The 27,239-nt window shown below is 43.7% G+C and overlaps 1 protein-coding gene across 4 annotated transcripts in view; it reads left to right on the forward strand.

The window, feature by feature from the left end:
- The window catches only part of LOC144110045 (PHD finger protein 24-like), a 50,728-nt gene extending 24,395 nt beyond the window's left edge, over nt 1–26,333 (forward strand). Inside the window, exons 4-7 of one of the 4 annotated variants that reach the window (XM_077642848.1) lie at nt 1,854–2,135; nt 11,250–11,398; nt 15,268–15,357; nt 25,607–26,333. In XM_077642848.1, coding sequence (XP_077498974.1) covers nt 1,854–2,135; nt 11,250–11,398; nt 15,268–15,357; nt 25,607–25,835 — 750 coding nt within the window. In that variant the 3' untranslated portion in view covers nt 25,836–26,333. The remainder of the gene's footprint in view (nt 1–1,853; nt 2,136–11,249; nt 11,399–15,267; nt 15,358–25,606) is intronic. The other 3 variants (XM_077642850.1, XM_077642849.1, XM_077642851.1) reach the window with 3 other exon arrangements.
- The last annotated feature ends 906 nt before the right edge of the window (nt 26,334–27,239 follow it).

Raw genomic sequence — 27,239 nt, forward strand, 5'->3', positions numbered from 1 at the left:
CTAACGCGCCATGCATATGCCTTAAAGTGAATCTATGTTTTTGATCTCTTTTTTATATAGAGACAAAGAGCAAAAGGCCTAGCACAAAGAAAAATTGGACAAGTTGACATACTTCAGCGCTATTGTTTTCTTATAGACGCAAAGTTAATAATGCATCTACGCATGCTTTTGGTGCAAGAGTGGCCGCCATTGCTCAATGTCTTCCCAATCATTCGCCACATCGCAATGTCTAGACATTTCGAGTACTCCTATACATGTAAGGCACGCCGGGATTGAAACATAAAACACATCCTTATCATTTCAAATGTGCGACACATTTCAGCCTCCCCTTCCCCTTTTGTGTCAGCAATCTAGTGCACCGAAACTCCGCATTTCACACATGACAGGGTTTGACGCCTCTGCACTACGAAACAAAACTTAACTAGTTTTTCTGTACTTGGATTTAGTCACTGCTTTTGTCTTTATTCCTGCAGTCTTTCATCTCATTTAAACGAAAACTTTGTTCCAAGCTTGCCTTCTGTTCTGATGGAGCGCAGGCTATTGCTGATAAATTCCTTAACTATTACTTTCATGTACAGTTTGCTTGTACTTCGTGTATATCTTCTTTGTTTCATTCGTTTTATAATTTTCAAGGTAACCTTAGCAGTAACGGAGTGGATTCAAATAGAAGGCAAGCGTAGCAGGGAGCGGCAGAAGGTTAGGTGGGCGGATGAGATCAAGAAGTTTGCGGGGATATGGTGGACGCAGCTGTTAAAGAACAGGGTTAAGTGGAAAGACATGAGAGAGGCATTTGCCCTGTAGTGGGCGCAGTCAGGTTGATGATGATGATGATGACGAATTTGCTTTCTACTTTGTACTGCTGCATTGCCTTCTTTGATGTTGATGCAAGTGAACGCTAAGGAGCGTCATGGTTTTGTTTTGGCTCACTTGATTGATTGGTTATCGATTAGCTCGGATTATACCTCGTTTCATACCGGCAACCATTTCGTGTTTTCAAATTTTCCGCCACGCTTCGTCCCCGCTCACTCACTATACACCCGTGGAGTCTATTTGCCCGTCCATTACGTTTTGCTTCTCATTAATTCCCTAATTGCCTCTAATTTACCTTTTCTTTCTATCTCCTGGTTACGTACCGAACACTTATCACTGACCACGTGATTGTTCATTTCGAGTTTTCAAGCTTGGTACCACGCTTTGGCTCCGTCCACACTTCCAGTTTTTCAAATTTGGCGCTACGCTGTAGCTCCGCCTACTTCGGGCATTTTCAAATTTCGCGCCCCTCTTGGTTTATAATAATAATTGTTTTTTTGGGGGGAATGGAAATGGCGCAGTATCTGTCTCATATATCATTGGACACCTGAACCGCGCCGTAAGGGGAGGGATAAAGGAGGGGGTGAAAGGAGAAACGAAGAGAGAGGTGCCGTAGTGGAGGGCTCCGGAATAATTTCGACCACCTGGGGATCTTTAACGTGCACTGACATCGCACAGCACACGGGCGCCTTTGCGTTTTTCCTCCATAAAAACGCAGCCGCCGCGGTCGGGTTCGAACCCGGGTACTCCGGATCAGTAGTCGAGCGTCCTAACCACTGAGCCACCGCGGCGGGTTTTTCTTCCATTTTTGGGCATTTTCGGCTCTAATTAACTGACTATTCATCCGATTTCGAAAGTTTTCTTGTTTTTTCGGGCAGCATCCTCACGCCACCATGTTTCGATTACACCCACTCGTTTGAGGCTACCTCTTCTGAGTTGCCCACAACTGCTGCGGGCACATTTTGCGGACACGATCCCCGCCGACATAGCCTAGTAAAGCTTTCGAATTGAACTGGCTGACTAAGCGCCCGTTCACAATGCAGGAAACATTGGAGCTGCTCCTCAGCGACCGCGAGCTGCACGGGGCGCTGGATGCCATGGGGAACGGAGGCGTCCAGGGCGCCCTCACGTGGCCGGGCTTCGTGGCGCTGCACGAGCGCCTTTACGCGGGCGACAGGGACGAGCGGGGCGCGCTTCCGCACGACCTGATGACGCTGCTGCGCGAGGACTTTGCGCGCTTCGACCGCGACCACGATGGCTCCATCTCGCAGGCGCAGGTGCTCACCCGTTTCGTGCTGCAGCTGCTGCGGCAACAGCACGCGGACGTGAGCGAGCTCCCAGCATTCCGCCAGCGTCTTGCTTAACGGAACAACGCGAACGTTAAATTCACCGTTTCAGTATCACGCAGGGGTTCTCCTTACCGGACCAATGAAAATGAAATCTGAGTTTGAATAAGCTCGAGCTTCCCAGCTATAAGTTTTAACTTAGAGACAGCTGGACGTCTAAGACCACGCTATGTTCACGGCACGCCTGCGCTTGCTGCCCGGCGAGCTTGTTTTCCAGTCTCGCGGGCACGACATCTAACTGGAGCGAGCCTAGGCTAGGTGCCACTTTGTCGTTTTCTGGAGTCTATCAGCACGGCCTTTTTCTTTTGTTGATTTATTTTTCGTGGACGTGGCACTTTCTTACCGTGCAAAAGGTGGCTGCCCGTCAGCTCGTGCGACATGTAATCATGTGTGGTTCATGGGCCTGTTTAATCCTTTCAGACACGTATTATGTTCTATTAACGAGAAAAATATGCGAATTTGTGTGTATGCGTATTTAAAGCACCCTTTTTCACAAAAGTAACATAAATGGCTTAAATACTCGAACAATTCACTCACGGTGCAAGCTTCCACGCTAACAGAATTTCAGCCTTATTGTTAAAAAAAACGCATCTTTGCCAATTTACTTATCATCCAAAGTAGCTTCTGCAAAAAAATAATTAGCTACTGTATCCTTCAGTAAAACATTCTACTGTGCTAGAGAGAAAAAAAAATTACAGCAGCAGGCAGCACCTCCTAGCTCCACCGTAGAACTTCGCGAAGTCCAGCTGTATTTCTTGCTCTTAACAAGCGATCCTTTTTTTCTATCCACGAAATGGCCCTACCATTCTGCCCAGCCGGGATTCCAAATGTTGCCGGCATCACTGACTTCGTGAAAACAGCTGTGAAAGCTTAAAGAGAAAGTTTGAAAAGTAGCATGCACAATCATAGACGCCAAGCCCTAAATGGCTATGGTCTTTTTCCGAGAGAGAAGATAGTTTCCTTTCTTACTTAGCCACAGGCAGTGCACAAATTCCTGCAGCATTCTTTTAAGTACGAGACAATGGTGGTTTCGGCACACGGCATGTGCGTTCAAGTTCTGTACTGCAACAAAACAATCGAAGAAAGCAAGCACTGTTAGCATATATACAAATGAAACACGTAATAACCTCCTATGCGAGTCTTAAGGGCACAACTTTCAGAAATCTGATGCGCTGAATTTAGAATCTGTCATCTGCTTACGCCTTTAAGCCTATGTGCGAAAGGAAACATCTCGAGTGCACACCGCTTGCCTTCCAGCCTCGTGCATTTAATTAAAGCAAAAATGAAGCAAGAGTTAACGGGCACATGTAGGTCGCACAGGGCGCTGAGGTTGTTGACGGCCGTCCTAAATGATGCCGGCCTTGGAAGCGCGGGCCTGTACAAAAACGGGAGAAGAAGCATTACAGTTTCCATTCTTCCTAGTCGGTCGTCGAGAGTAGGCCTACGAATGGGTTGTGCAGCAGGAAAGGGGAACACCTGTGGTAGCTGCACTCCGGTATCGCCCAGGTCTCTATGCTGCTCGGCGGGCGGCTGGCTTGACCAACTTCTTATTAGGCTTTGGTGAGAGCCAGTTGAAGAGATCGAGTTAGGAAGCTTGTTGGGATAAGGTAGCCGCAGCTGCCGCGCCAGAAAGATGCCGGAAATCAATGTCAGCGCACCTATTCTAGAGTGGGCTTCACGTTGCTGCTGTTGAGATTGGTTACTGCTTAAGAGCACTTCCCAGGTTCCCGTTAAACAAAAAGGGATTTGCCGTCGGCGTGCATTCACGTGAAATCAATGTTAGGCTCAGCGGAGACATTCCTTGCTTAATTTATTCTTTTATCAATGCGTTAGCATCAGAAAGTAAAAGTGGCGACCGTCGTCGCGCGTGGCGTAACGAACCTTATTGTTCCATCTCAAATATAACGATTTTTGGTGTGTTAACTCCGGATATAACAAACCTAAGTATTCATGCAGCTCAGATATAACGAACTTCATTGTGTCAACCTCGGATACGCTAACGCATTCAAACGACACACCGAGGATCGCCTAAGAGTTTTTTTCTCTCTTATACTTAATGCGATGATCTGCATCTCAGTAGCAACACTGAGATGAAGAATCGCACTACACGCAGTGCAGAAAGATACGCAACAGTTGTCAGTGACGTATTGTTGTATCATTCTGTTGTCTGGACAACAGATACATTGGGCTTTAATTCACGTAAGCCATGACATGTTCTAAACACACCAATCTAATTTCTAATGAAACTTGTTCCTTTTCTATATACCAACTTACATGGCTAGACACATACAAGACCCTGATCCGCCGATTCCTAGAATAGGGCTGCGCCGTTTGGTATCCCCGTAATCGTTGTCAGTGTAATAAAATTGGAATCGGTTCTTGAAAAGGCTCCTTCTGTTATATCTCACCGGTATGACAGATGTTTCTGCCTTCTTGTCTGCCTCATCTAGGGCTCGCTCCACTTTCTTCACGTCGTTGCATTGAATATTTGCCGTTCTTGCTCACGTAAGTTAACTCTTCGGCGTTTAAGAACCTTGGAAGCTAATTAAAATTTTCTAAACTATAATAAATAGGAATATATCACGTATAAGCTTATCACATCTTAGTTCTGATACTAACTTGCACTAATAGTTTTTCTGCGGCTATATAAGTTTGGAACTCCCTTCCTGGCTCTAGTTGGGCTCCGCATTTAAAATAATTTTTAGCTAAAAATTATTTGAAATGCGGAGGCCAACTAGAGCCAGGAAGGGAGTTCCAAACTTATAAACCCGCGGAAAAAGAACTTTGTGCAAGCTAGTACCAGCACTAAGATATGAAAAAGTTTATACGTGATATATTCCTAGTTATTATAGTTATTATCCCTTCCTTGCTCTAGTTGGGCTCCGCATTTGAAATAATTTTTAGCCCCTGCGATTTGTAGCTGATATGTTTTCACAGGGTGGTTCTTTGCGCTTTCGTACTACTTGTTTTCTGCTGATTGGCATAAGTTTTTTGTGCCTTTTAAGCATAAAGTGCTTTAAGCTCCCGTTATCGGCGATCTTGAGATGATGTCGCGGCCTCGCGACGTCATTTCGCGGCCTCGAGACCGAACGTCCGGGAATCGATTTTCGGTTATCCGAGCATTGATTTCCCGTCATTCGGGATCCTAAACGTGACCATACGGACACTGAATGGGATTTAACGAGGTTTAACTCCGCTCTCAAAGCCCTCGTACAGGACCGGCAAACAAACGCTAGGCGCTGCCCAAACGAGTTACAACAGTGTGAGAGGGGAGCTGCGGTGAATAACGGCTTCCGCACCGTCCCCAAGGATGGCTCCACAGTCCCCCACATTCACGCAGCTAGAAGACCGCCCGACGACGGCGGTCGAAAGCTATTCCCGTAACCACTTCATGCTTACATCCGCTCTCGATTAAAGGAGGGGCAGTAATTATTTTATCTCCCCCTGCCATAATAACCTCATGCTGGGCTGCAGTATGTGAAAATAAATATGAAGCACAAAAACACGAACACACAACTGCAGCCATTGAAGATGTGTTCGTATGAAGGTTTTTTCGTGCTCAGTAGTGTCGTACTTTTCATAACAACTCAGGTCAGGTTTCACAATCGTTAGCCGTTCAGTCCCATTGCTTGGCACAGATGTCTTATTCAGCTTCTTGCCTTTGCCAGAGGCAAGAAACTTCGCCGCCTCGCAAGAGGCTTCGCCGTTGTGATACTACGTGACTAGGAGAGGGTGCAACAGTTGCTGCGTCGGCGGTTTCTCCTTCAGTTTCGCCACGAATGAGGCGCGCGCCAGACCGAGTGTGTCAGATCTTCGGCGTCGTCGTCAAGCCGCGTCCGATCATCCTATCGATATAGCTCGCCGAGTTATAAGGTGTGCTGCAGAAGACGCGAGCCAAACAAGCCGCTGAAATCGGGGAACAACGAGCAGCCAGACTTGCGAAGCAACGGAAGTATGACCTGCAGAGAGAAAGGCCAAACGGTTAGCGGCGGAGGCTGCCGCTGCTCATTAGAATTAGCTCGCGAAGCCAAATAGATTTCGCCCTGAGTAATTAGGTTCAGAAGAGTTAAACCCCAGCAAATTTTATTCCACATTTCTTTTTTTTTAACTAGAAGGATCAGTTTCGTGACTTTTTATCTGATGCAGTTATTTCTTGCTTTTTGTTGTTTTCAGACAATACTCTTCAAGGAAGTCTATTAGGCGCACTTAAGTCTCCTTAAGTGCCGAAATGCGAAAGCTTTGTGCTTATCGCCACCTACGCCATCTGCTGGGCGAGCGCCGTACATTGCGACGGGAGCTTTCAGTGGGTGACGCATAATGGCGCTACGACTGCACGCCAAGCACGGAAGAAATTACCGGAAACTGAGGAAATTCGCTACTCGCTTGTTGCGGCATCTGTAATTAACATGCTCACAATTACTCATGTAGACCTCAGTACATACCTCGAAGATACGTTTTTAAGAACTGCGCATTCACTGGATGCGCGTTTATTCAACTTCAAGCGTCGAAGTGTCGTGGCGGAATGAAGAACCAACCCGCCACGACACTTCGACGTTTGAAGTTGAATAAACGCGCATCCAGTGAATGCGCAGTTTTTAAAAACGTATCTTCGAGGTATGTACTGAGGTCTACATGAGTAATTGTGAGCATGTTAATTACAGATGCCGCAGTGAACCAAGTAACAAATTTTGTGATGTAAGAAATAGTTTTGCTAAATGTGCGGGCGTTTCGCATGGAGATTGGACATCAACGCCTTTGTTTGAGGCAAGTGTAAAATGGTCACATGCCCCTTCCAAATACCCAGGTGCTCCTCTCGACAGGTATACAAAAAAGGATGACTTTTGAAAAGAGAAAATTCAAGAACGGTTCACGCGTATACAGAAATAGACGTGAAGAGACTTGTCTACATTCTCGAGCGCAAACATCTGTAATGTACACTTGGTTTCAAAAGTGTGGTATTTGTGGCATGTCCTTTTGTGCTCATGACTTAGGCGTCTCAAAATTGACTAATTACACTCTCTAAATTTTCTTAATTAGCGCTATGAAGCATTGGCATTTCATTCTCAGCATTTTGACGCCACTGAACCCCCATTTTCCAATTTTTTTTCATTTTTCATTTCTTTAATTAGTCGAATAATTACAATGATTTCATTTACTTGTCATCGCCTTTCAAACAATCAATCACGATTCAATTTAATCATAAATTACCACGGTACGATTTTTTTTACGCAGACCCTGAATATTTCCGACACGCGGTGCCGACTAGAACTACGGCGAGGGCTTTTCGACCGAACGAGCTGTATACGCTAGCGCGTAAAAAATACCTCTTATATTAGAGGCGGAAAATAAACCATACATTTACTACAGTTTTCCGGCACAAGCAAAATGCACAGAAACATCTTTCTTGTCATGTCGTCAGTGCCAGTGCTAATTTTATGTTTCATTGCTCCTCACTTTGTTCCTATGGCATCCAAGTGATCTGCTCTGCATATTTGCCTGTTAAATACTCTGGAAGGCAGTCTACCTCACACAACCGTATTGCAATGCAGCACCTCAAGGATCTGCTGAACACCCTGCCATATCACCGGGATTGTCACAGGGCGTTAATTCTTACCATGCTTACATCACTAAATGTGAGCGCTGCGTCTAGGATGTAATTGTGAGTTGTACATTCGAATGATGACATTTTTTGCGTGCATTCCAAGACACAGTTAACTTCTTGACACTTTGGGTTTACACTTGAGGCATTCTTGAGATTATCTGGCTCGTTGAAAGCAGACTTTATGGCGCGAAGAACTGGTTGGTGCAAGTATTTATACGCAAAATGCTGAGACGTCATCTGGATATTGCACGCACACCAAGTGCCGCGGCCTTTGCAACACATCTGACAGGAATCACTGTCGGTAGGAAACATGAAAATGCATGGCCCAAACAGCTTTACACATGTTTTGTTAAGCCACCAGCGAAAAACAGAATGAACTTGCGAAACAATCGCACCGAAGAGATGAAATCTCGCCTCGCAGGATAAAAAGTGCGCTAAGTGAAACATGCTAGCGTTCATTAAAACGTACCATGTACCTTTCTTGCTTTGCCTGATAGGTTTTGAATGATCAATTGAGCTTAGGAAAATTCTCGATTTTTGGTTCAACTCGCCACATGTTTTCGAAGACTGGGCTTTTCTGCTTTTACTAAAGGGTGTAGAAGAACGCAGGTCACTGAAAATGTTCAGGAATGTTTCGACATTGAAGATTGCAGAGATCACAAATTCGTTTTCAGAGGCTTAGTTTCGAGCCTACGAGTTATGCTGATTCCACGTATAGAATCCAAGATGGCGGCCTCCAAGTGCTAGCCACGGTAACCGAGGTGGTTGCATAGTGGAAAATAGCAATAACAGGCGGCAGCGTGATGTTCGAGCAACTTGAAAGTAGACTATGTCGATCCGGTAGATTTATACCTGTCTGGCAGGCGTCGAAGTCAGGCCACTAAGTCCCGCCATTTGTGTAAAATTTGTGGGCCAACCGTTTGCCGAAAGATGTTCCAGATGGTGTCATACGAGTCAGTGTTCGTACATCATAAGCTTACTAGTTAAGTTAGAGCCGAGCTCGTGGCAGGAATTTGAACTGGCGACCCATATATTCTCTATTCCACGTCTTTACGAATCTTCATATGAACATTACGGCTTAACCATTTGTCGCAGACTGTACGGGGTGGTGGCATACAATTTCGCGTTTCGTGCAGCATAAACTTGCTAATTAAGCTAGAGTCTATCTCTCGGCAGGAATTCAAACCGGCGACCTATGTTAAGTACGTGTTAACTCTCGATATTCGATCTTTGCCTCAGCGTCGGCTCAATTTTTTCTCCCATTTTGGCCTACCCTGTGTTCCCGTGTTCGCGACAAGTCCAGGAAGCCCGAATGGGGATCCCGGTGAACAATCCTTTCCCTAAGCGTCTACATGTGGCAACTTACAGCATCTCGGAGGACAGACATGACAGCTGTCGCATCCTCACCTCATCGAAAGAGCGGCAAAGAATCGCGAAATTTTCCGCACATAAGATCCCTCATCCTTCCTTTCACGCCTGAAGAAATCAAGGACACGAAAAAGGTGCACGCTATCGAAGGAGACGCCTTGACATGAAAAGCTGACACAGCGTTGACGGCAGGCAGGGAGGGAGAAATAGAGAGACTGTGTGCTTTGTGAAGGGAGAGAGTGAAAGGAAAGAAAACTTGGAAGGCGCCTGGCGCTCCTCTCACCGCTCTGACGCGAGCAGCTGACGCGCACTCAGGGCCGCACTCGTGAAACTCCGCTGGGATAGCCCGCGGCATTTGCATATAACGTGCCGTGCCATTTCTCTCTCCCTTCCCCTGCGCTTCTATGCCTTTACCACCCGGAGCCCTGGGGAGCCTAGACCAGCTCTTCGGTGTCGCCGCTAAAGTGCATCTGCCACACGCGGAGCCGGCGCTGAAAATGGTGTACCGTGTCTGCACTTGGGTTACCCCTACGTCTTATGTAAGCAACAGGTACACATAGCCTCGTCAGACTCGAGCAAGAATTCTGTTCCTCAGGGTTATTTAAAATACATTAATAAAGCACGGGTGTTGCCATGAACGTAGATAATATACTTTGCAGTCGCAGCTCACTTTCTTTACGATCTTTCATCGCGCTGTGTGCTTCTACACCTTTTAAGCGTGCAACGACGTCTTTTGAGGAGCGTTTAGTAAAATGTTTACACGACAAAACCCAGGTTTAAGTAAAATTAGGCTCACTTCGTGAAACACAAGAACACGAGCAGGCACGCAGTCAGGATTTGTTTTCGGGAGGAACCGAAAACGAGAAAAATTCTTATATTGAGGAGGTGCTGGCGGGGGTAGGCAGGTGTTGGGGGAGGGGGGGAGGAGGAAAGGGGTAGGATTAAGTGATATTCATTTCAGGGTGTGAGGGTGGCCGAGCTGTTAAGTGCCTCGCTAGGGGACTGAAGCTGTTCGAGATAAAGCGACCAAAGTTGAAAGGTTGCTCGGCTAACGCACCCTCACTGCAGAAGTTATCGACAAGACGGCTAGGTGGCGCACGCTGAGTACTGTCTGACTTGCGACAGCTCTTTAGAAGGCTGCAGAACTGACGCCGAGCTGGACTTCCTAGAGACATTCAGAATATTGATGTTCATTAGGCGCTGAGAAGCACTTAATCATGTTGTAGCGAACCGTGACGGCCGCGCCTTATTCCGCATAGGCAGACCACTGACGAGGTGCCGATGAAAGACGAAGCGTCGCCGCGCTGCACGAGATCGTTTGGTTTGGACTGGCCGTCTTCTGCGCTGCCCGCCGTGCTGCTCGCCGTTTTGTGTCGCCCGCCGTGAACTCTTTCCCCTGATCTATTTGTGTACAAACCCCCCCTTCAATTTGGTCTAGTGGGGCACAATTTGACGTGGTTATACAGGGTGTTTAGTCGTAGACTTTACATATAGCGTTTAAAAATAGGCTTTTAGAATTAGAAAAGCGCTTTTTTGGGGCATAGCAATGTAAGCGATGTGGAAAATCAGAATGCAGCTAAGACGTGCTAACTAGGAGGCTGGTTACCCAATATTGAATAGTTAGGTTTTTACCTGTTACTGTTAGGCTTCTCAATTAATGAGAGGCGTATAGCTCACCATTGGTACTGATCATATCAGGTTTAAGAATTTCAAAAACGCTTTTACCCTTTGGCCAAACAAATATCGGTTATTTCGAGGAGTTACGTGTACTGGAGAGGTTGCTTCTCTCCCCACTTTGATACCTGCCTTGCAAGGCTTCGAATGGACGGAGGGATGCAGATTTTTCCGAAATCAGGATTCTAATGCTAACGCTTTAAAATATTTTGATGACCGGAGTCGGAGAAGGAACGTACTGCAGGCGTTGTAGATGCAAGCGCCACCTCTTGGGCGCCCCTCATCGAGCACATCAAGGCCACCCTCCCAGAAGACGAAACGTGGACGCAATTCCACTTAAGGGGACGATTTGATGTAACGTTTACACAAACGAGTTGCTCCTCTCTCTCTCTGCCTACTAACTAGGAATGGATGACGCTATATCTACCTCTTCGCTGCCCTTGTGGGAGGCGGCGCAGGCGGAGCTGGTGTCCCTGCTGAAGCCCGCTGAGGTGCGCCTGCTCAAGGAGGAGTTCGCCTTGCGAGACACCCACAACGGCGGAGCCATCAGCGTCGCCGAGGCGAGACGAGTGGTGCAGGAGTGGCGGGATCGCATGGCGTGAGTGGCCATCTGGTCTAAGACATCTGTGCGCAACTAAGCTGCATGCATATGCAAATATCTTTACGTATTCATGTAGTAACGAAGTTGGTTGGTTCTTGCTTGTAGGTGACGATGCTTTGCAGGGGTGGACGAAGTCCGCATAGGGAGTGAATGGACGTAAATGTTGTAGCTTTCACTTGAGTGTAAACAAGACCCAGCATAGAGATGTGGTCTTGCTTTCACTCAGGCGAAAGTATGAATTTAGATGACGCTGTGGCCAGAGCTCCACGCTACTATCCTGGAGATTTGTTGACGAATTATTCCCAACATTGCATGCGCTGCAAGTTTGAGAAGCATTAAGATTAATATATTCCCTAGGGTACAAACTCTGGCAAGACGAGAGAGTACAATAAATTTTGTACTTAATTGCCAGCCGAGTGATATTTTTAATGTTGCTGGTATCTTTCGTGAGAAACACGTGCAGCTGCAAGATGTTTTCAGTTTTTCTCTTAAGGATGTGCTTCTGAAGCAGCATTAACATACAAATTAAAAAGAGGTGGTCGTTCAGTGTCATTTCAAATTGCACATGTGCTCACTCAACATACGCGCATTGCCCTTTACATCACTAATAGGCACTGAGCTGCGATGCGTCTCAGGGCAGCAGCTTCTATGAAGTTGTAGTATACGGGTAATACGACGCGAAACGTCCCAGACCGCGAAAGCTACCACCGCCGATTCTCTTGAAAAAAAAAAAAAAACTGGGCTGGTGGGTGATAAGGTGAACATACTTTCAATTTAGTATTTTTCTCGAAAAACATTTGTTGCTCACGTGGGCGCTTTTCGAAGTTTCCGCAAAGAGGCAAAAGTTTGTTTGAGTTAAAAATTTCAAAATCTTAGATGAAACTGGATACAATAATAAATCTTTGTTTTAGAATAACTTCTCTGATCTTGTGAATGAAGCCATTCAAAAATTTCACGCGTTTTCTTGGTGCAGTACAAAAACAAAAAAATATGGAATTTTAAGAAACTTTTTATGTAAGCGTCTTTAACATTTCAGCGACAATAATTTTTTTCCAGCTTTAACCTATTGCTGTAGCTTATGCAAAAATTTATTTATTTATTTATTTATTGTTACAGAGACCTGTAATGCCAGAAGTCATTAATGCAGGCAGGAAACAGAATAACTTCTGCTCGGTTGGCCGAAAGTAACACAGGATAACAAAAATACGATGACACAACTAATAATGGATGAGGAAAAGCATGCACTGAAGGAGAACTAGCACGCTCCATAAAAACAATGACACTAATGAAATGAAAAGACATGCACAAGAGAACTGCGCGCCACGTCACACATCAGATAAGAGTGCGCGGAATTAATCTCCCGAGCAGCACTCAGGGACCCCGGCTGGCAGCCTGTTCCACTAATTGATCGCCCGTGGAAAGTACGAGGTTTTGTAAACATCTGTCCTACATTTAATCTCTCGGATCTTCCACTGATCATCAAGTCTTATAGAAAAAAAAAGTGAGGTGTAAGCAGGTACTGTCTTTGTCAATGCTCAGCTTTCCAAAATAGGTGCGATGCATGATTTGCAACCTAAACAAAAATTAAATTTATAACTCTTAACTTAAATTAAAGCTCTTAAACAGAGAAATTTTGGTATAATTACTTGCAAATTTTGCAAGAAGTTACTTCTTATCGAGATTCAGACCTAAATTAAGAACAGGGCCGTCCAGATACAAATACGTGAGATGGCTCATAATACACATCAACTTCGAAGCATGCAATTGAGAAGTTTTAATTCGGGTAAATTTAGTTTGACACGAGAAAAAAAAATTATTGAAGTCCGCAGCCAGCCTCCTCGGCAGACACTGCCGAACTGTCTTCACTGCAGAACACTGCTGGAGCCAACAGTCACCGGAACCAAGGGGCATAGGGGATGTTCAGTAAGTGATTGTTGGCTTCCGTCATGTATGTCATAACGAGCACCTCCTTCCATTCCCTTGTGCGCTTAGTAGCTTAACGAGGGCCTCGATTCTAGCAGTCTTGATGCCATGAGTAGCATAAGAGGGTTCTCGCACAGCTTCCACCCTCACCGTTCGGGCACATTCCTGCTGGCACTCGCGGTAATGCAGGACGAACTACGTCCGCCGTTATGGACAAGGGTGGCGCTGGTGAACACCCTCAAGGTCAGCTTACAGACAATACATAAATACCCCTGAAAGCAAAAGATTGGACAGCCGCCGCCGGAGCTCAGTTGGTAGAGCACCGGACGCGATATAATAATAATTCGGAAGTCGTGGGTTCGGATCCCATCGGCGGCATGATTGTTTTTCTTCTGCTTTCTAATCAATTATATTTAAAAACGATTACCCTATTATTCTGTCATTGATAAATACCACAAATTAAAGAAAAATAACATCCCCTATGCTCCTTGGTTTCAGTGACTGTTCGCTAGCCACTTTAAAGTTCATTGTAGAAATGCGCATGCCAGCTTCCGTGGCGAGGAGGTCACCACCATCGTTGTGCTCTTGGCTGAGATTTTTCGCCATTCTTTTCGTATCCCACGAAGTAAGTTAAAATAGCACCGGAGAAGGAGTAAAGGAAATCGCGCTCTAAACAGTCCCCACTATGGGTCACAAGCTAAAAAAGAGGCCTCTCTCGAGTGAACTTGGCTCGCTTTGATCGGTATATCAGCAGGATCGGGATTTTTGAAATATGATTTGGGTACAGTTTTCAAGGCTTTACAGTGTCTCTTTCGTTGTCATAGCTTTTCCAAAGGAAAGATAAGTGGACTTTCTTGCTGTTGCAGTATGATTTTACTATGTCCCTGGATTTGGCTGATTCGAAGAAAATCTCAAATAAATTATGGTACTTAAATGGAAGACCTAAGCCAGATGCCGGAAATAAGCTACTTGGAATTCAGAACTCAATAATGTATGCTGGTTATAAAGTAAAAATTATGCGTGAGTACAAAATTATGGGTGTTGTTTTTTCAGCTAACCTCAGCTAACCTCAGCTAACGAGCTTTATAACTGAACCAGCGTCGTTAGCAGTTAAACATACTTCCGCTAATACCGGTAGCACTGACATTTGGTTTGGCCCTCATTTCCAAACCGAATATAAACTTCAAACAGGGCAACATAATTTTCCGCAGGTGCTTAACAAATATAAACATACTCAAGATTTCACGTTCAATGAATTGCGACGTTACTTTATTGAGTTGTGAGATATTTTTACTTATTACTTCTGATTTCGTACGTGGATACAGTGACCTACAGGGACAATATTGTGTATTCTGTTTTTAAATCCCGGATTGGTTTGGTATTTCTTCATATATGTACTTTTCTTGTTGCGTATATATATCTGTTAAGTGTGTATTATTGAACATCCACTACTTCTGTGTAAATCTGCTAGATGTGCTTATTTCTTGCTTAATATTTTATATCAGATGAGGCTAAAAGTTAAATCTTCGTCATAAAACGGCACTGTTTGTTGTTTGTGTTTTATAATGAGTATTTGTTTACCTCTTCTCATGTCTCTTTCTCATGCATTATGTACGCACATTACCGGAAATGTCGATGCCACTGCTCTGTAATTGTTTTCCGGGCCTCGTCGAGCCGCAAAAGCAGCTTTTTTGGCCGGAAATACTTCCAGTTATGATAAAATAAATTCGATTCAATTCGATTCAACTGATAGCTCCAGAGTGGCACATAAGCAGCATGCTTCGGGTCTGCGTATTAACGGTGTCTTCTAGGTGCCAGTGCCACACAGCATGTATTCGCTTTGTGGACTACCGTGCACCAAAATGGTACACGTTAGTACCTTTCTTTGCGTTGAAATGTTCATGGCTCTTAACCAAGGCCTCACGGGGTCATGAATCGTGCAGTCTTACGACCAGCGTGGAATTTCTCGTGGATCGAATTCGTGCCGCAAGCGACCATCCGGAGTCCGACCGACATTTAGGCGACGTCGACAGGTGAGAACACACTTGGCATTGAGAGCCTAAGAGAGAAATCTGGCATCCATTGTTTCTTTCTTGTTACCTTATCTTCCTTATTTCTCTTTCTTTTCTTCATTTCTGCATTTATGCTTTTTTTATGATCACTTAGTGCACATGACAACGTGCATGCTAACTATGGTCGGATACAACCTAAGCCTGCAAGGCATACTGCCGGGCTATAGAGTTCATACTCTTGGTCCAGAACTGAAAAGAAGTCATGTTTTTACGTCCTTCGTCTTGTGTCCAGCTCTTCTTAATTACCTACAAATGATGTCTTCAAAGAAGCTCCGTCCAAAGTCACAACCGCCCCACTGAGCTCATATTTAACAAGAAAATAATCCACCATTAAAGCATTTCTTGTTACCTAAACAAAGTTATTCTGAAGGCAAAATTATAAGTGCAAGAATTTTTCATGCCTTGTTTACTGCAGTGAAGCGTTAAATTGATGATTTCGCTGACTGCCCTGTGACCCGTGAACTCGTGTTGTGAACTGCTCATTTTTTTTTCATTTTTTGTCCTACTAAAGTGAAATGACGCCAAACTTTTTCCCATGGTTGCATGTGCCTGATGAACAGGTTGCTTTTTTTAACACCGTAGGCCTTAAGAGAAATACGAAGTCAAACGCTGTTGATCAACGAACAAGTAAGGACTAAATAAGGGGTCCGCTCCGTAGGCGCTTCTTTCCTTTAATTTCCTTTCTTCCCTTTTTACATTTTATTCTTTTATCTTCCCATGTTTCATTTTCTCTTTTTTATACTTGATTTCCAGTTGGGTTTTGCTTCTAAAATATCACATCTCCAACGCCAGTCTTTTGAGACCAGAAGCACTAGCAGTTACTTCCTAGGTCGCACAATAATTTTGTCGGGTCTGCATCCCTCGTACCAAAGTTGCGAACATCTATTGTTCAGAACATGCTTGCGAAACTATGCAACCTCTATGGCGGAAGAACTCCGCCAGATCACCATGCAGGATGTCTGGAAGCTGTCTCTGCTCCTCGCTCACTAGGCGGCAGACGGAGTGCAGAATGGGGTAAATGTGACATGCGGAGAAACGCAATATTTTGTTACTTAGCGCCACCAAACATTCATACCTGCAGTAAAGCTAATTGGATATTTAGCTAAAATGACTATGTGCGCAGCAACTCAAGGCTGCCGGGATATTTCTTTCTCACCCAGAGGGAATTGTTCGGAATTCAGCCTTAGTGAATGAGAAAAAAGTAAAAAACGGCACATTTCTGCAGTATTCTGCACTTTTCAGCACAACTGAAGAAGTAGCCTCAGTGAAGTTAATTTTCTCTCCATTTTAACGTTCGTCTTTGCATATGAAAAGTTTAAGAGGGTTTGTTCTTACCGGAAATTTATTCTGGCTGCAGGCTACATATGGGACAAAACGCGATAATGGGGAGCTGCTCTGCTGGGTGTAACGTAAATATAATGACTTTATTGCTTGTTCTAAAGCTCTGAATTTGTTTTGTCGTTCTCTAGGATGGTCCTAATACACGAATGAAAAACACTGATTGCCAATAGGCACGAAGAAGGTGTGAAGAGATGTAGGAATGCATCAACCAGCACATACATTACCAAGCGTCTTCACTGCCCAAACCATGCCCTTCAAAGAAGAATAAAATCAAGGAATGCGAAGGCAAAGAACTGCGCGAAGTTTCTTTGGAATCTTAAGCGGCGAACTCTTCCTAACTAGCAAGAACGGCTGCTGGGGCAACACTGTGCTGACAGAGGAACGACCGCTGTTCGGTCTGATTTGCAATCACGTCCAAAATCGCATGGTCACATACTGCGAACCAAGCACTGTCGCATATGCATTCAATTGAGACGAAGCGCAAGAACAACTGTGACACTAAAAGAAAAAAAAGTTGCCAAGTCGGCAAAAAATTAAAACTGGACGCGAAATCAGGCTATATGCAAAGCCTGCCTGTCCAACCAGGAAGTTTTCAGCAGGTCGTGAGACGAAACAGTTGCACTTTGCGCTTGTATATAGTATATATCATTGGAAAGTCTCACAAAAATTGTGTTGGTGTCCATAGAACCAAATTCGTGACCAGTCATTGCAAGACTGAGTTATGAACTTCTTTTGGGGGGCCGCCCACGTTGTCCGAACGCCGTCTCAGTTTGTCCCGCGCCAGGGTGGGATATTATACATATCACTCTTTTTCTTTTTGAAGGGGGGGGGGGGGGGAGGGGGAGGAGGATGTCCTGCATCAGCTGTACTTTTCATATTTTCTGAGCGCGGTTCCCGAACGGTAGCAAGTAAATCTGTAACAATTTTCTTTTGGTTTTTGGCAAAAACTAAAATAAGACAATGTTGTGCAATTTTGTCGCGTTTAGCCCCACTGTCCCCTAATCTTGTTTCTGGTCACACATTTGCCGCTTGAGGAACCGCTACAAACATATCTATCGGCAACGCTCCCCTGGAGTCTGGACAACGCTTACTGGTCGAACACCCCGAGGATACCTGACAACAAATATTCGCACATGCGTCGGACGTATGTAGAAGTCCCTTAAATTCTGAGGGATATAATTCTGTTATTATACGGAAGTCCTGCGCAGAAGAAATGATGCTCAGAGAGAGGCCCACAAACGTCAGAATCGAACGTCCACCAATCGTCTTCCTGCTCTAGGTACCTTCTTTACGCATGCTGAATATGCTGATGTACTGTTTCGTGCCTTGCGGTAGTCATTTTCTACCTACCTCGTTTATTACTACAAGCACCTTGAAAAGCAAGGGTTTTGACTTGTTCTATCTGCTGCCTTCAATAGAATGATTGTCTCAGGCAGCGAACAGAGTGATATGAAGCAGGCAACAGGACGGATACCGAGCAGAACATCTTCTCACTTATCAGGCACTCAGAAACAAGGTACCTCGAACAAAGAGACTTCTGGTAAGCGTCATTTGCACACAAAAAACCACACCGTTCAATGGGTTATGACTAAAACGGGGATATCTGTAAATTATCAGAACGTGTGGCTTCCACAAAATGAGTTTCAAGATAGCTACAATAATTGGAGTCAAGTCACCCGCGCTGAAAATATGTCTTGCTCTTGATGGTGTAGCATAGCATGCACTAGCGTCGAGAATTGAGGAAATTTGGCACTCATCACATGTATTGCAGCATGAAACAAGGAAAAATATTAAGGTTTATTTCTTTGTTCTCTGACTAGATGTGAGTACTGATCAATACATCACTGAATTTCCAGATACTGCTAGAAGAATCAAATGTAGTATTTTATTAGAAGTAATTATCAAACCGTACATCCTTGCAACTGTGACAATATTATGTTTAAAAATAATTGTTGCATGTTTATATAACATCTCTGAAGATTGATCAATCACTGCACTTCCTCTGCAGCTGTTTAATACCGCCAATCGTATGCCGGCAACTCATATAAGAAAAGACAGAATACAATTTACACTACACACACAAACTCTGGGTCGGCGAGATTCCCGCTTTTGCGTAATACACATCACATTTCGTTTACACTACCACAAAGGTCAGTGCCAAATTACTAAATGTAACAACAGAAAACCTACAAGTATTCAAGAGCTTTCAGACCTGCTGAAATGAAAGCAAAGACCTCGAAACTACAGTAAAACGCAAGTCAGTCCTAGTTTCTGCAAGTGAAACCACCACACGTCATTAGATGAACCGTGGACAAGTCAGCAGAGCAATTTTTTCCCCAAAACGAAAGAAATAGAAGGTTGATGAAAATGTATGTAGCCGGCATCACTTTCAAGATGTGTAAGTAGTGCTGCGATATAGGAAGAATCTTCAACAAAGAGCATTCACTAGTCCGTGCAAGTCGATGGTACGCTAACTGTCTGATATAACCAAAAAACCTACTGGTAGACTGAAAATGTCAACTATTGACTTCAAAATACTTCCGCTGGCCCAGGAACTATGAACAAGTGATTGACTGCGGTTAACATGAGGCAAACGTTAGCAGTGCACACAAGTAATCACATGTGTTTTCATCCACAAGGACTGCTTGAAAAGTCAGCATGAGACAAGAATATTCGGGACCGCTTGAAAGAATCTTAGCGCAACGCACAATACAGAAACATAATACAACACAGTATAATCGGAATACCAAAGTTCGGTTTATGGGTTGAGCCTACTAACGATAGAGTTAAATACTCATCAACATCCAGTCACTGAGCGCAGCCGTGTGACTACCGGGAATGCTTACTGCTTTCTAAGAAAGTAGTTGAAGGAATAGTTCTCGGGTTCACTTTGGGTTTTTCTCAAGACAGTATATAATTCAGTATCGCTCCTGCTTAGAGTTATTCATGAATTCAGGCTTTGTTATTCGAAGTGCTAGCCGTCTTGTGTTTCTTAGTTGCAAGAGCGACTTCCCCGTGTAGGGGTTGTTTCGGATTGGAGCCCTGGGAGTGGAAGTGTTTTCCTTCAATTGCAAAATTTCTGCCAGAGCCTTGCAGCACTCTATTGTAGCCATATGTCTGCTCTATGGTGGAGGCAGACCAGTAGTTGCTCCTATAATTGAAACGTAATTCGTGTTGGGTGTTCCTACTAAATACTTTGAAACAAGTCGTTATGAACTAAACGTGCCATAATACATATGGCAAAGAAACCGGTACTGCGCTAATAAAGACAAGAACAGCCGCCTAATAGAAATGTGCACGTTTACGTGGTTTTCTTCATTTTACGCAGTAACGTTCTCTCCGTCATAAGCCGGCAACAAGCCCAGCCTGCTCATTTACTACTGCCACAACAAAGCTGGCAATTATATGCAGGCAGCCTAAAAATACATGTGAACTATAAAGTAAGCCGTATGCAAAAAACAAGACCTTTTTTTCGGAGGGGGGATGGTGTGCTGCAAATTACTTCCGTGAGCAAAAAATTTTCTACAGGGAAACCACGCTAGTCTTTATTTGGCAAACAGGTTTGAAGTAATTCACTGCGAAAGTATGGCAACCCCCTCGTTTAAATCTGCACCTGGCTGCAGCAGGAACATGCACTGACGCAGAACTTAAGTATTTGGTGACCACGACTAGTACATCGCGAACATTGCAACGCCGGAAATTATTGCTGACGCCTAGCTGTCTTCTTTTTTTTTTGCTTCGCATAATATGGTTAGCTCACCTCTTTGTAGGCATCAACCATGGCGGCTCAGAAACTATATGGTTATTCCGTGTTACCATCCGGCAGAAAAATAAAAACGTAATTTTGCTGTGACCTTACACCTCAGCCACTTCATGTGGCAAAGCAATGCGAATGCTACTACGTAGATGCCTATTATCACATCATTAATAAGAATTCATCTGAGGCATCATGAAAAGGAGCTGGAAAGGGCATCGAAGTGTACACATTATATTACACCTAAGGCATACTGACATAAGTTCGCGAGTGCTCATTAGCTGCAATATTAGAATGTGGCACTCAATCAAAACCGTTGTAGCAAACAAAAGCCGTGTCGACCACAATTTAACATAAGCACTTTGTGGAAAGTCTGCTCAGATCAAGAATATGAGCGGAAGTGCGGACGAAAACTAGGCTTCTAGGAATTCCGAACACAAGCGAACAAAACTAGACACATCATCATCATCAGCCTGACTACGCCCATTGCAGGACAAAAGCATATCCCGTGTCTCTCCAATTAAGCCTGTCCTTTGTCATCTGCGGCCACCCTATCCCCGCAAATTTCTTAATCTCATCCTCCCAACTAACTTTCTGCTGAACCCAGAAACTAAACACAGCACCGAAAATTCCACAGAAGTCTGCAGGAAGAGCTTGCACTTAACCCAAGAGTTGAGCACCTGACCAGCTCTGCAGCTTTTCCTCGTCTATAAACACCAGTTCACTCAGTGGCAGCAAGGGTGCCGCCATATGCATTTCAATCGCCATCCAAAAGATAATGCAGACAAATTTATGCTCCACTAGAAACTGTGAGTGCATATTTCAAATTATTCTGCCCAAAAAAAAAGATAGCATTTATTTTATCACAACTTGGGCTCGTTAACAGTGGATGAATGTTCAAAAAGCTCTTTGCCAGTACCTCCACTGCCTGATTAACTGTGGACCTTGTTTCTTACCAAGAGAAGAGGTTCGATGTATGTCCTATGGACACCATGTGTTGATGTTTGGAATATGTCCCGCGAACATTAGCCCTCCAATCGAAGGAGCTTCGCGGTGCATGTGGAGCTTAATTTCTCGGCATTCGTAGACATTCAGCACAGCAAGCACCAGCTGGCATGTGTAGCATGGTAGCGCCGTGTTATCTTGACATCACCGCGACCCTGCACTCCTTTAAAGTTGTTTATTTTATAGGAGTATTGAGCATGTCATATCTATAAACGTGAGAAAGTAAAGTGGCCTACAAATCGCAGTTTTAAGCGTTGTACTGTCTGAATGCAATCCTGCTTGCTCATTATATGTTTCGTGTATTATGTAGCCCAACGACACCACAGAAGTTAGCAGTTCTAGACATGTCGGGAGCTCTTTTCTCGCGTCAAAAAGCACCTATGGCGAGAGGTAATTTAACGTGGACGACGCTCGCGTTCTCCTTGCTTTGTTTGCAGATCCTGTCTCCCTCTCACCCCTGACTACTTTTGCTAAAATACTTGCAAAGAAAGCGAGAAAGTGTTTTTTATTTGTAGAAACAGCGGAGGAAACCATATTGACTTTAATGACACATTAGGATCAGATTCCTGACGAAATAACAAAAGCAATTTCATTTATTTGAAGACATGGCAGCTTCCCGGAAATAAATAATGTAATCCTTCTATTTCCTTGCACCGCACTGAGCTGCGATGCCAGAACAAGAAGTGTTGTTGCTCGTGAAACGAATATCTTTAGCGTTGCTTTTAATTTCTATATTTCGTTTCATTTTCATTTATTTAATTTTATTTCTCTTGGGGCCGGTCAGGTGTTACAGAATGGAGTCGTTAATACAACGAAACAAATGAGCATATATATATATATATATATATATATATATATATATATATATATATATATATATGTGTGTGTGTGTGTGTGTGTGTGTGTGTGTGTGTGTGTGTGTGTGTGTGTGTGTGTGTGTGTGTGTGTGCGTGTGTGCGTGTGTGTGTGTGTGTGTGTATAAACTAGTGGTTACAGCACGTAAGTAGAAACAGCACCCTTGAATTTGACATGGTCCATGATGGTGATGATGGAGGAGGGAAAGTGGTTCCAATGCAAGGCAGTTTTGGGGACGAAGAAGTTTATAAACTGGTCAGTCCTGCATTATGTACCATGAACCTTTAAGTGGTAATCTCTTAGAGACGATGACTACAATGGAGGAGTAAACAGGCATTTCTTTAGGCTAGTGTTAGTGTAATATATTTTATGAAAAGTGCACAGGCGAGAAATGCGGCGTCGTATTAATAGATCTGGAAGATTAAGTGTTTAAGACTGGCATGACGTGTGTAATCGGTTTGGTATTGATTCAAGTAAAGAAATGAGCGAGTTAGTGTATGAATCTCACACTGAGGCTGTGTAATCAAGCTTCGAGTCCACTAGTTTTATACAGCAGCAGTTTTAGAGGGACAGGGGCAAGGGAGAAGTTGCGACGGATGAAACCAAGCATACGGATAGCGTAATTAGTGATAATAGTCATTGTGCACGTTCCAGGACAGATAATCTTTTATTTGAGCACCAAGGTACTTATACTTGTTAACTTGGGTCAGTGAGGTGTCATTAAGGAAGTATGAGCAGGATATTGCTTGTTTAGTCATGCGTGTGATTCTCACCACTTTAAATTTGTAAACATTTAGTTTCTTAAGCCAGGTATCAGCGAAAAGCCTTATTTTGAAAGTAACTAAAGCGGGAAGATCATTAATATAAGTTAGGAAAAGAACATGTCCTAGTACCGATCCTTGTGGAACGACAGCTGTTACAAGAGAAAGGCGGGAGTCAATATCGTTAGCCGATTACTTAAGAAACACTCAATCCATTTTAGAATAGCACTATAAATATTTGGTTTTATCAGTGTGCGATATTTACCATTTGATGTATCAATAGACGCATTAGTATGTAGAATGACAAAAAGAATGCTATCGCTTCACTTTCGCACTTGACACGGCAGGAGGATACATGCTGTAATGGCTGGTGCAGGTGAAGAAAAACCAAACGAAATAAGGAACATTTTGTTTATATATACAAACTCTTCACACCGTACCGATAGAGGAAGGAATAACTCCTCCCAAATAATTCCTCTAGAAACTGTACAGGCGCATATTCAAAAAGGCAGGCTTTATTTAAGGCACGCGCATGCTGTAAGAGCTTGCACACACGAACAAAAATTATCTCTAGACAAAAACTTATAACCACTTGTAACTACAACAATCAATAGAAGCCTCGTGATTTCATGTAGGCAATCTGAAGCAGACTTGCAAACACAGAGTGCCAAATGAGCTGCCTACGCATTCAGTTCACTTTTGTGCCTGAAGATTTATTTATTTATTTTCATTTCAGTACCCTCAGGGTCCGACGGCATAACAGAGGGTAGTTGGGTACGATAGACAAAGAGGTACAATAGAGCGCGTTGTCTTGTCCACCTTTCTTGTGATTGTTTCTTATTTTTTCGCTAACATTTGTACAATAGACAAAACAAGAAAAAAAGAGCAGCAGTCGCTATTAACACAGATTGTGAACAAAAATATGGCTCGCGCCAATAAGTAGGTTACAGCAATGCAGTGAAACAAATTAACAGCTATTAACAGAACAATATGAGCAAGGAATAGAAGCAGACAAGTATACCACGCAGAAAACATAAGGACAAATTTTTCGATTAAGCAGGATATAACTGTTACTCAAGTATATTGCCATGCACTTAGCAGAATTTGTGAAAAGAAAAAAGAGACAAGATTTGTTTGAACTTCCAGATGAGCTGTAAAAGAGTAATCAAGTGGCACTGCGCAAAAATTCAATGTACTATGTTACGATCAGGTTTGTTAAAGTAGATTTAAACACAGAATGGTCACATATTTCGACGTCCAATCGGGGAAGGTGATTCCATTGTGCCGATGTGCTGGGGATGAATGAGTTGTAAAAGTGATTTGTTTGGCATGAAGGAACGCGAACTTTATGACGATGATCGATCCGAGCTGACATGTATAGCAAGGTGGCATTATAAAGTTGCACTTAAGGACGGGGCTATCATAGCAAATCTTATGAAATAGACAAAGACGGAAAATATTTCTACGTTGGGACAGTAGTGGCAGTTATAAGCTTTATTTCATGGCAGTGACACTGAGTTACGGTGATAATTCGAGAGAATGAAACGGGCAGCACGGTTCTGTATAGATTCGGGTTGGTATATTAGTGTCTCTTGATTGGGGTCCCAGATGAATGCAGCATATTCCAGTTCAGTACAAACCAACGACTTGTAGAGAAGCGGTTTTACGGAGCTAGAAGAAAGAATAAAGTTACGGCGTACGTAGCCCAGCATGCGGTTAGCGTTGTTGCTTACATGATCGATATGCACTTTCCAAGAAAGGTTATGGGAAATAAATACATCTAAATATTTACTTAAAAATACACAGACTCGAGGCTACTATAATTAAGATAATATGAAGGTAATGTGGTGTTGGTTTTATGAAAACACGCATCTACTTGCATTATTTTGCTTAGTTTTATGTTTCACTTGTTAGTCGATTGAATAGCGTGATTAATATCCGATTGAAGAAGATCTACATCAAAGTCACTGCTAATTTCGCAGTATATGACGCAGTCATCTGCAAAAAGATTTATTCTTCAACATAGGTTGTCAGGTAAGTCATCGATGAATATAAGAAAAAGCAGAGACCCTAAAACAGAGCCTTGTGGCACTCCAGATCCAACTGCAGAAGTGAAGGAGGAAGCGTCATTAGCGGTGACAAATTGTGAACGATTAGTGAAAAACGAATGCAGCCACTTAATGACGTTGGGGTCGCGGTTAAGTTTACTGAGTTTAAGAAAAAAACAGTTGATGAGAGACCTCGTGAAACGTCTTTGAAAAATCGAGAATTGTGCAATCGACAGCGGAACCCCTGTCAAGGAATGATTTTAGATCATGCGTTGAGGTTAAAAGCTGTGTTTCACAAGAAAACAACTTCCAAAATACATGTTGACTGTCTATAAAAAAAAGCATTAGAATCAAGGAATGATGCAAGGTGAGAGTAAATAACAGGCTCCATAATTTTACACGGAATGCTGGTAAGTAAGGTGGGTCGATAATTATGCGGATTTCAGATTTGTCACGTGGAGCCGGTTCCTGTGCATCATGGCACTGCCGGTGATCGCGGCGCGCCCCAACACCTGGGGAGGCCCCGACTACGTGGCCTTCCTGGAGGACGCCCACATTGGACTCCTGGGCTCTCTTCGCTTCCCTCTGGACCTGTCGCCCGATTCCAAAAGCCTGCCGGCCATGAGCCGGGAATCGGAAGACGACACCGAGACCAGCCCGGCTCGAGCCGATTGACGGTTGCCTCGAAATTCGTAGATTAAGTTCTGCTGAATCGCTTCAGCGGGCGAAAAAATCGGAGGGGATAACGAATAAGACCAATTAATGCAGCCTAGGCATAGACCTTTTTGGCAGTACTAATCATCTGTTGAGGCGCTGAGAGTTATGTGTAACAAGCTTCGTTAATTTCTTTCTCTCGGCTCGCCACAACACAAGGATTTGTCACGAGAGAAGTTTCAAAACACAGCCAAGCTAAACTACTCGAGCTGAAGATTTGTGGAGCCGTTGAAGCCGCTGCGTGGCCGATGGTGCTGGAGTTTATTAGCCTTCCCGGCTGTTTTGCTCAATGGAAGTTTAGTGCCTTGCGGATTTCGGTGTATTATGTCCGCCGTGGTGTTATCACGTTGAGTTTCAGACTAAACTTATAGCATTTGTTGCGTTTTCAAATTTCGGACTTATCGCTGGCACCTTTATCGGAAATACTACACGATGCCGCCTCTTGCGGGATAAACTTGAGCGCATGTAAGCTCAAAGTATACTAAAACAAACTTATATATTAGGGTATGAAACATGACTTATTAATTGTAGGTGACGGCGATGTGCAAATTAACTCTTGCTATGGATCGCCGGCTATAAATTATGATATATTAACTAAGGAATTTTTATAATCGAAAAACATTTAAAAAAAGTCATTTACAGCGACTATTATCGCATTTTTTATTGCTTTAAAAAATTAGAAGCACCATGAACTCATTCGTTCAAGTTGAATTCAATGTTGTTTTTGTTATCGGTAGTTCTCTGCCTTCTTTGACAGTTATTCTTTTGTACTCCAGCTTCTGTCTTGGTTGGAGAAAGTACTATAAATGTTAACGAGTAAATAAACTATGTTACCATGGCTCCATTTCATGCTATGCTACATCAGTTTTTTGCTATGCTATTTCACTGCTTCATTATCTTTCGTATTGAATCCTTTGAACAGAGAACAGAGGCCAAGCCTATAGTCTTGAGAAAATCTGAAATCTCTTGTATTTACCGAATTTACCGCTCCACAAGGTTTTCGCAAGATCTGCAGAATCTGCGGCAACCGAACCTCCCCTACCACGACTCTGTCTCCAGCCGGCCGTGGTGGCTCAGTAGCTTTGGCGTTCGGCTGCTTATCTCAATGCTGGGGGTTTAAACCCGGCCGCGGTGGTCGCATTTCAAAGGACGTGAAATGCAAAAAGCAGCCTCTGTACTCTGCCACGTCCACGCACGTTAATGAGCCCCAGATGGTCTAAAATTAATCCGGAGTCCTCCTCTACTCCGTTCCTCATAGCCCATGAGTTGTTTCAGAATATGAAGCCTCGGAATTTATGTTTCTGAAATACTGCAGGTCGAAGCCTAGGCAGCGGGGAATTCATGAAACACAAAAAAGAAGCGAAC

The sequence above is a fragment of the Amblyomma americanum genome, chromosome 11 (genome assembly GCF_052857255.1).
Source record: "Amblyomma americanum isolate KBUSLIRL-KWMA chromosome 11, ASM5285725v1, whole genome shotgun sequence".
Lineage (NCBI taxonomy): Eukaryota > Metazoa > Arthropoda > Arachnida > Ixodida > Ixodidae > Amblyomma > Amblyomma americanum.